Source organism: Oncorhynchus nerka, linkage group LG19, assembly GCF_034236695.1.
Source record: "Oncorhynchus nerka isolate Pitt River linkage group LG19, Oner_Uvic_2.0, whole genome shotgun sequence".
Lineage (NCBI taxonomy): Eukaryota > Metazoa > Chordata > Actinopteri > Salmoniformes > Salmonidae > Oncorhynchus > Oncorhynchus nerka.
This window is the reverse complement of record NC_088414.1, coordinates 31,345,085-31,355,137: the sequence shown is the minus strand read 5'-3', so window position 1 is coordinate 31,355,137 and position 10,053 is coordinate 31,345,085. Positions and strand designations below refer to the sequence as shown.

The 10,053-nt window shown below is 39.7% G+C and overlaps 1 protein-coding gene across 1 annotated transcript; it reads right to left on the bottom strand.

Moving 5' to 3' along the window:
- Window positions 1-47: 47 nt before the first annotated feature.
- st14b (ST14 transmembrane serine protease matriptase b) lies at window positions 48-9,911 on the bottom strand. Its single transcript, XM_029620828.2, has 18 exons — window positions 9,463-9,911; window positions 7,980-8,139; window positions 7,061-7,194; window positions 6,904-6,974; window positions 6,507-6,694; window positions 6,254-6,289; window positions 5,906-6,140; window positions 5,591-5,733; window positions 5,404-5,501; window positions 5,192-5,301; window positions 4,918-5,051; window positions 4,534-4,641; window positions 4,330-4,446; window positions 4,104-4,226; window positions 3,689-3,872; window positions 3,223-3,494; window positions 2,957-3,093; window positions 48-2,857 (listed from the first exon to the last, which is right to left on the bottom strand). Exons 1-18 carry the CDS (start codon window positions 9,505-9,507, stop codon window positions 2,696-2,698), a joined length of 2,457 nt encoding a protein of 818 aa, XP_029476688.1. The 5' UTR covers window positions 9,508-9,911; the 3' UTR covers window positions 48-2,695.
- Between the last annotated feature and the right edge of the window lie 142 nt (window positions 9,912-10,053).

The window sequence follows — 10,053 nt, the reverse complement described above, 5'->3', positions numbered from 1 at the left end:
AAACAAGTTCTTTAGATAATACACAACAAAAGACATTTCACTTCAGACTCATTTCCCCAATCATACAGGGTATTGTAATTTAATATGAAACTAGGCTTTACATAGAATTACACTGAAATAAGGCACATTGGCACTCCCACAATCTAACATTTTCAGAGAATGGTGAAATTACTGTAAAGTACATTACAATAATCACAAACTTAAGTAAAAGCACAGGTTGTCAGGACCCTGAAATTCCACAAATACACGAGTACAAGTCTTTTTGGTGTTGTTACTGGGCCTTTGTGTATTACAAGCCCAGCTTGACACTCGCACAACATACGCGTTTTAAAATGATCAATAAAAATGTCCTAAACTGTACACAAGAAAAAATAATCTAATTTACATACAACAACGAATGAATGATATACTGTAACACCAGAATGGAATGGATACATAGAACAGAGTATATAGGCTGCTTTTTAAAAAAAGGCCATTTTGATATTTGCTTCCTTTTTTTGAGCAATCAGATCTTTTCTAAACACCAAATACTGGGGGAAAAAAGATCAGAATTGGGCTGCCTGTGTAAACGCTGCCATAGTAATGTTAACATCACTTGTTAAAATGTGTACGAGGAGCAATGAGATGTACTTTCAACTAATGTATAAACCTAGACAAGGACCAAGCAACCAACCATATTGACATATAAACCAGAAATATATTACACACCAAAAGCTCTCTATGCTCTATGACATTTACATATTGTTTACACATTTAAATATGTCTCGGGAAGAAAATATAAAAATCAATGAACTGAGTTTAGTATAAAATCACAAAATACCTTAATTCATATCTAAAATGTGTAAAGTATAGCTCTCTGAATATGTGACATATTTTCCTTTACCATTTCCCTGTTCAATCAAACCATTAACTAAGTACCCAGGACAGTCATTTTTAGTCGTGTATGGTATCTCAGAAACCCAGTCACCTGTTTTGACAGAAAAGGGCCCTACATCTCAGAGCATATTAGAAAGATATTTAAAAAATGCAGGTACACAAGCTGTCAGGTTTACTGAGGTACAGCAGTCTGAAGATCAATTAAAAAATAAATATAAACAGGAAATGAAAACATATCCTAAAAAGAAAACACCTACATTAACAAAACATAATATAAAAATGCAAAGACATATGAGATTTTAAGAATCCACAAAACTTCATATAACACATCACTTTTGGAAAAACAAACTATTGCCTAGGCAATGTAAGGATAAGGATTCTAACACATGAACAAAGCAAATTCTAAATAAAGAAACCCAGGGTGGAAAAATGCCTACAAGGTCACAAAAGCAGGCAATTTAATGCACTTGGGTGCAAAAATCTGTCTTTAACCTGCAACCAATGCTTACTAAATATTTATTTAAGCAAGATAATAACACAGCTAATGTAATGCCCAGTCTATTTTTAAGTAAGTGTATGTATACGTATGTAAGAATGGCATATTCTGTATAAAGTAATACTTTTGGATAGAACCAAACACCATTTACAACATAAGTGTAAAATAATGAAAACTCCTTGTTGAGTCCCAGTAGGCACATACTGTAGTGTGCATACCAAGGTTATTATAGTTTTGTTTTTAAATTAGTTTTTTATTTCTATTCGTTTAATTTTTTTAAATTTGAAATTCATTTTATTTTAAGTTAGTTTTCGGACCTGATTTGCTAGTTTTTTATTTAGTTTGAATTTGCTAAAAATGTGTATATTTCGTTTTTATATTATTTAGTTTCAGTTTTATTATTGCTATGAGCCATTTGGGTTGTATAGCATGTGTGTTGTTTTTGGGATGTCACTTCTTACCACTGAAAGGTGTCATGTAAAAATATTCCCAGTGTGAAATAGTTCCCAGTAAGAGTTTTACATGACAACGGGCAGTTATACACAAGCTGATGGGTCAGCTCATAGAATAGGTTTATATTATAAAGTCGATCTCATTGTGACTTGGATTTAAAGGTAATAGAGCTGAGACTGGTGAAAAATAATAATGTAGAAGGAAACCCCATATTTACACCAATCCAGTGCTTTTTTAAAATGTAGTAGTACATGTAAGAGGAATCAAGTTAGCTACCTAGACAATGTTTTCCCTGTTAGCTAGTGATAGCTAGGGATAGTGATGCACAAACTAGGCCTATTTGAAACATCTCCTGGAAGCATTTACCCACCAGATTCAGTAGCTGAAAAACCCCTATAAAGCTTCACAACTTTTTACATTTACATTTGAGTAATTTAGCAAATGCTCTTATCCAGAGCGACGTAGGGTATTGAGTGCATACATTTGTAAGGTATCAGTTGCAGCCTTCACCCGCCTTTGAACCCCATTGAAAACCCAATCAGAAGTTTAGAAAAAAACTAAAACTGGACATAACTCATTATGGTTTTTATTTTATTTTAGTTCGTTTTGGAGTCAAAGATAATCGTTTCAGTATAGTTTTAGTTTTTTGAAACAGGTTTGTTCATTATTTTATTTCAGTTTACTAAATCGTTTTTTCAAGATTAATTTTTGTTTTAGTTTCTGCATTAGTTTACTATAATAACCTTAATGCATACCAATCAAAGGTCTGGGGATTTTAAGGACTTGAACAAAGACCAATCTTCTGAGGGCTAAGTATTGCTCAGGCTTGACAACCAGGTTTCCCACTCAGCTAGACCCTGGTCTTCTCAGCTACACTCCGGTCTTCTGCTTTATCCAGTCCCTGTATTTGGTGACTTGGGTGTAGACTCCAGGCTTGTTCCTGCGGGCACAGCCGTCCCCCCAGCTCACCACTCCAGCCAAGAAGAAACGTCCACTGTTCTCCATGGAGGACAACGGACCTCCAGAGTCTCCCTGACAAAAAGAGCAGGGCAAAGACAGCATGATGATGAGGTAAAGAGCGGGAAAGTAAATATGCAACAAGAAAGATCATCTAGCTGCTGGCGGGGTTACCTGACAGGCATCTACTCCTCCGTCCAGTACACCAGCACATAACATGTTGGAAGTGGTCTGTCCTTCCATCAGGGTGTTACATACTGTGGCATTGATGATACGGACCTCTGCCTTCTGCAACATTGATGCCTCGAAACCTGGGATAGTGAATGACACTCAGTCAGCATCAACAGTAGTCAGAGGTTCAAACATGAGGAAATGTCAAGTGTATTACTACAGAACAAGGTGGGGGAAACTACTGCAGCTATACACCGGATTCAACTCACCCCCCTCTCTGGTGGTCCCCCAGCCAGTGATCCACACTGGCTTGCCAGCAGGGAAGTAATGCCTGGCCGTGGGCAGACAGATTGGCCAGATGTTCTGGTTGAGTGTGACAGGACTGTCCAGTTCCATAAGAGCTATGTCATTGTCATAGTTCTGGGCTTGGTAGCCAGGGTGCTGGATGATCTGTTTCAGGTTCTTCTTCAGCGTCCACTTGTTAGTCTGACTCTGAACATGAAGTCCAAGGTATGCTTCCCATTGTTGAGGTTGAGAATATCTGTTAGAAAACATACTCTTAGTTCACGGTTCTCAATCCTCAAGACCACAAAGATGTTGAAAGCTGAACTGTAAACAGGAGAGGTTACAGGGAACAGTCCTTAGAGGAGTTAATCAATTGGGGAAACGTACAATGGTGTGAATCAAACGTAGAAAGAGTAGGAACAATAAGGTGAGCACGTGACTTTGACATACTTGACTTTGACGTCATCCTGGACACAGTGGGCAGCAGTGACGAGCCAGCGGTCGTTGATAACTGAGGCTCCACACACATGGCTAGACCCTCGGATGTGAAGGCTAACCTGCCAGGGCCACTCCCCCTCAATGGAGGCCTGCCCACCCACAATACGGGAGTGTCTATAAGGCCGTATACCACACTCTGCACACAGACACACAGAAAAAACAATCAGTAAATAAAGGAGGACCACAATGGAAACCAGTCAGACTTTTTGTCTACATAACCCTCTGTGATTTTGGTACATTTATTGTTTGCCTGTTGTTTTAAATAGTCAAATAAAATGTAATCCAAATTACATTCAGAAGTCAGGGTAATGGTGGTAAAAGTTGGTCTGATGATGTAGAGGAAGCTGTGTGAGATATCTAAACTTACGACAGTCTGCCTCGTCTGAGCCATCATCACAGTCCTCTTCTTCATCGCACTCTGGGTTCAGCTTGCTGATGCACATGTTGTTCTTACACTTGTAAGTATACTCTGAGCATTGCAGGGCTAGAGCTGGATACAAGGAGATGGGGAGTCAGTCACACAAAGGTCAAAGGTCATGTTTATATGGTAGCCAGTTGTATTCTACTACAGCTATTTATCTTTGGATACGTACATTTTGCGCATTTTGATTCATCAGAGCCGTCAGCACAGTCAGCACGGCCATCACATTTCAGTCTCTCGGAGATACAGCTTCCATTCCGACAGGTAAACTCACCTGATTTACAACTCCCTACAGAGAGGACACAGTAATACACAGTGGGAGCAATGATGATATAATCTTGTGTGACCTCTCTACTGATGTATAGTGTTGACTTACCACAGTTTTCCTCGTCTGTGCTGTCCCCACAGTCATTGACTCCATCACACTGCCAGAACTTGACTTTACAAAGACCATTTCTACATTTGATTTGATCTGGCTCACACTCTGTACAGAGACAAGACATCAACTCAGATTACATCATAATCATTTGGAGGTAACCTAGTCTCTCTTGTAGAGGCAAATCAAGCATCTGTTTACAAAGGTGACGTTAAAAAAGTTAAATACACTCAAATGGAAACACTTGAGAAGAATAGACATGTTATAACGTAGTTATAGGTCTGTACTCACTGCAGATCTGTACTGATAACAGGTTTTAAAGTATACACTCTAGATGTTAGTTTAAGAAACAACTGTGTACTGATAACAATGTTTCTGGCTTACGAGTAGTTGGCACAAAGGCTTCAAACTCAGCAGTGAAACCTGAATCCACATAGGACATGTCAGAGTTAAATATCACGACTATCTTGTTGACTGTGCTGGTGACCACAGTGCTGTAGGGCTTATCGCCACATAGCCTGCAACACAAAAGGTTAAAGAGGCAAAGATCAGCAATGTTCATCAATTAGGGACATTGCAGAGTCATTGCTGATATTAATAGTAAATTCTTCCAAATTCCTAACGGATATACTGACACCAAGAAGATCCCATGACTCACTTTTCACTGTTGATCTCTATGTAGTCCTTAGGACAATTATTATTGTTATGTCCTGGCTCAGACATCAACAGCTTGTTGAACTGCACCTTGACAGACTTCCCTTTTGGGACCTGAAAGAGAATAGAATGGTAGGTGGAACTTCAGAAATAAACATATTCTCACTCTAAAAGGTCAGCAGCAGGCTCCACAACACAAATTGAACATTTGTTTACCTCAATATCCCAGACACACTTGGTCAGAGGTGGGTAATGGGAGGGAAAGTTTGGAGATGTGAAGGTGCCATTAAGTCCTGATAATTGACCACCACAATCTACACAGAAAGAGTAACAGATAATGAGTCTCATGACCATTAGGGACACAACATGGTACACCCTGTGATCATCAGAATAGTAGCTGCACCTTGGCTATTGAGGGGAACCTGAGAGTAGGTGGCTCTGAAGCCAGGGAAGTTCTTGTCCTTGTTGGTTACCAGTGTCAGCAGCATGACGTTTCCAGAGGAAATGAACGACAGAGGCTCATTGCGAGTGTAATATCCACATTTCCTGGACAGAGATCAACACATGACTTAACTGAGGCAGACAGTTGCACTTGGATGGAACTCATTAGTCATGAGGCTAGTATCTGAAGGGAATATCAATGGGAAAATGTTGACTGTGTTTCTTGTCTCCACTTTGTCTTGATCCTAAAAGTACTGTACAACTCCTCACTACTCACTCTGCCATGACCTGCTGCTCCAATGGCACCAGGGAGTCATACACCTTGATGAAGTCGTTCTGACAGTCAGCCTCCAAGTTGAAAGTGTCAAACTCCAGTTTAATCCTGTAGCCTCGGTCAGCATGTAGCCTCCACAACACATATGTGTTTGGAGGGTATGGAGAATCAGGAAAGCCAGGTGACTGTAATGTGGCCGTGTGATTCTCACTGATGTGATAGGAATAGGTTTGGGCGGCTGGGAAACGGACAGACAGATACAGTAGACAAGCTCAGTGAGCTGTACAAGGATGGCCTGTGACATCCAGAAAGATAATAGTTGAAACCATAACAGCGAATGTTGTTTCTCACCAGTCAATAAGGCCTTTGTCAAACGTGCATCCAGAGCTGTGAAATGGAAGCACATACGAGACATTAGCATGGAGCAAATAAAAACATCTGCTCTGACCTTTAACAGCTCTTTTTTTAACTGAGGGATAGAGAATGTGAAGGAAATGACTACAAAAGCTCCTATTAACATAGGCCTTAATAAACAGGGATGCATACAAGAGTATAGGTAACTTTTCACATCCAAAGGCAGAGTGATGTTCACCCTTTACTGTACCTCCAGACATCACATTGTTGATGAGCAGGGAGCTGGTTGGCCGGCGACCCATCCTCCCCTTCAGACTTCCCTCCATCGGATCCATGGTGCCAATAGCTTCATCCACTGCAGACCCCCGACCGATCGGTACATCAAACTCAGACAGGTAGTAGGCCACTACATTGTCCTCACTCCCTCTGTTGCCTTCACTACAGTGGAAAGACATAGTGCATTGTCATTTTGAATATGTTAAGCAGCAAGAAAACATAACAATTGTGGGTTGAATTGAAACAAATGTACTGTCTGCTGCCCTTTGTTGTAATGTCTTTATAATGTCATCATCTTCAAGTAAGCAACCATTACTATCTCTGAATTTCAAAGTGACCTTAGGGGAGTGGTTAAATTGGGGAACATATACCTGAAGGCTTGCACTGTGGATCCCACTAAATATTTATCCAGATCTTTGTATTTAGAGTAGATCCCCTTCAGCTGAAAAGCAGCAAGATGAAACGCGTTATTGTAGCTACCAGGACTTGCTACAAATAATAGAGAAGGTCATCATCACCCTGTCTTACCTGCTGTGACACCTGCATGGCCAGTTGCTGGAACTCATTGCTGTTGGGGTTGTCGTAGGAATCTATAAATCTTTGGTTGGTGATACTCATAGAGCCAATGTACATCTTTGTCAATCGCACCTCTCCTCTCCGCACTGCAAAATAAGAGAGGGACAGGAGTGAGGACCAGAATATGTATACTACTGGGACCAGAATAAGTATACTAATGAGGCCGGAATATGTATACTACTGGAACCAGAATAAGTATACTAATGGGACCAGAATAAGTATACTACTGGGACCAGAATAAGTATACTAATAGGACTAGAATAAGTATACTAATGAGGCCAGAATAAGTATACTACTGGACCAGAATAAGTATACTAAAAGGACCAGAATAAGTATACTATTGAGGCTAGAGTATGTATACTAATGAGGCCAGAATAAGTATACTAATGAGGCCTGAATAAGTATACTACTGGGACCAGAATAAGTATACTAATAGGACCAGAATAAGTATACTAATGAGGCCAGAATAAGTATAGTACTGGGACCAGAATAAGGATACTACTGGACCAGAATAAGTATACTACTGGGACCAGAATAAGTATACTACTGAGGCCAAAATAATTATACTACTGGGACCAGAATAAGTATTCTACTGGGACCAAAATAAGTATACTAATGAGGCCAGAATAAGTATACTACTGGGACCAGAATAAGTATTCTACTGGGACCAAAATAAGTATACTAATGAGGCCAGAATAAGTATACTACTGGGACCAGAATAAGTATTCTACTGGGACCAGAATAAGTATTCTACTGGGACCAGAATAAGTATACTAATGGGACCAGAATAACTATAATAATGGGACCAGAATAACTATAATAATGGGTAATGGCTCTATAGGGATTTAGTCAAGGTGGACAATATACTCACAGTGAAAATGCCAAACCAGCAGGCCTGTCGTCAGCGCAATGACTGCTGCCAACCCCACGAGGCCAATCCCAACAAAAAGTGTTTTACTCCCTCTATTTTTCTCCAGCTTCTTGGTGTCGGTGGCTGGCAAGAATGTGACAGAATTTTCCCAGTCATCATCCTACAAGTGAGAAAATAATGTTATTTTACTTGCATTTAATTTCAACATAAACATTTCAGTGGTCATGTCAATGGCAGCAAAAGAGAAATGTCTCCCTAGATAGTAATTGGGTTTATATCGACAGCACATTCAATCAATCCATGACAACATGAATATACTAACTTGTCAAATGATCTGTCCTTGGGTGTTATACTACTTAATTGCCTGCATAACACAGTTATATTAATTGTTACTGCAATTGAACTAACCAGTGCAAGTCAAGTCCTGTCAGATTCAACAGTTACTACATTTTCCAACAACCACACCCTACTTGAACGTATCAGTTATAGACTACTCTTATGTGTCTAAAGAGCCATACCCTTTTTGACAAATTGACTCACATGCAGCCTAGGCCATATGATCTACCAGGCATTCCAATTGAAGGGAGCAGCACTGAGAGGAATGCTGCTTACATAATACACCTTGCATACAAAACATTAAGAACACCTGCTCTTTCCATGACATTGTCTGACCAGATGAATCCAGGTGAAAGTTATGATCCCTTCTTGATGTCACTTGTTAAATCCACTTCAATCAGTGTAGATGAAGGGGAGGAGACAGGTTCAAATATTTTTAAGCCTTGAGACAATTGAGACATGGATTGTGTATGTGTGCCATTTAGAGGATGAAAGGGCAAGACAAAAGATTTAAGTGGCTTTGAACAGGTTATGGTAGTAAATGCCAGGCACACCAGTTTGAGTGTGTCAAGAAGTGCAACGCTGCTAGGTTTTTCATGCTCAACAGTTTCCCGTGTGTATCAAGAATGGTCCACCACCCAAAGGACATCCAGACAACTTTACACAACTGTGGGAAGCATTGGAGTCAACATGGGCCAGCATCCCTGTGGAAGCTTTCGACACCTTGTAAAGCATGCCCCACGAAGACTGGAGTGAAGTCCACGGGGTTCCATCCAAATTATCCCATTCTCTTGTTTTTTTTAAAGAGATACGACTGAACTACAACATCTGTTTAAAGAACAAAACAGAATTAAACAGCGTTTGGAGTAAAATGGTTTTGTTGATTTTCTGTTGCTTTTTTTGAACAGAATCGGTGCAATGAATCAACCCCTGGTTTCCACTCTAGAAATACACTGAGCGTATGTATGTAGGAATGATTTGTACAGTCAGTGTATTTCTAGAGTGGAAATCAGGGGTGTATTCACACAATTATATTACAATTACACATAGCCTACATTTGATGAAACTTGCTATAAAGATTTGCTTAGATTAGACAAAATAGATTGTCGATAGCGTTATAACAACTGTATTAGTAGCATTACAATACCTGCGTTTTCGGGGTAAACTTCGTTCCAGAATCCAACAAATCCATGACAGAAGAACGTCACGTGTGGAAATAGATCCAAATTTGATTTCACTGTGCTTGAAATGTTTAATTATTTGTCTAGTTTCGGTCAAATTCTACAAGCCTTGAGAATGATTATCGACAGCCTCGGTCCATTGTCTTCAATAGGATGGCAACAGCGACAGGTGTCTCGCAGGTAAATCCACACCAGTCATTACGAATAGGTTGTAATTGTTCCCCTATATAAAGTATTCTGAAGGATATCAGAACAACCGAAAAGTTCATTAATTCCGACACTAATGTGTGTTTATTTAGCGTAACTAAAAAAAATGTCGATATTAAGCCTATTGTAGACAGAAACCAAGCCGCCTATCCATTCGACTTCCTGTGTACAGGTGATACACTGAACAGTGGGGGAGAAGGCGACTGACTGAATAGAGATGAACGAGGAAATAAAACCTGTGGCACATATTCTGCTCACCCATAGGTTACTATTACAATCCTGATGTCTTCAGTTTAGACTACCCTTTCCTGGTCATAGTTTTGTATCCTGTAATATTTGTTAATTTTGAA

Excerpts from the sequence above, each read along its gene's own strand:
- st14b (XM_029620828.2), bottom strand. The coding sequence starts at position 9,507 with ATGGATTTGTTGGATTCTGGAACGAAGTTTACCCCGAAAACGCAG. Across the intron at positions 7,195-7,979 it reads GCTGGTTTGGCATTTTCACT|TGCGGAGAGGAGAGGTGCGA; the intron begins GTGAGTATATTG and ends CTTATTTTGCAG. Across the intron at positions 3,873-4,103 it reads CTCAGACGAGGCAGACTGTC|AGTGTGGTATACGGCCTTAT; the intron begins GTAAGTTTAGAT and ends GTCTGTGTGCAG.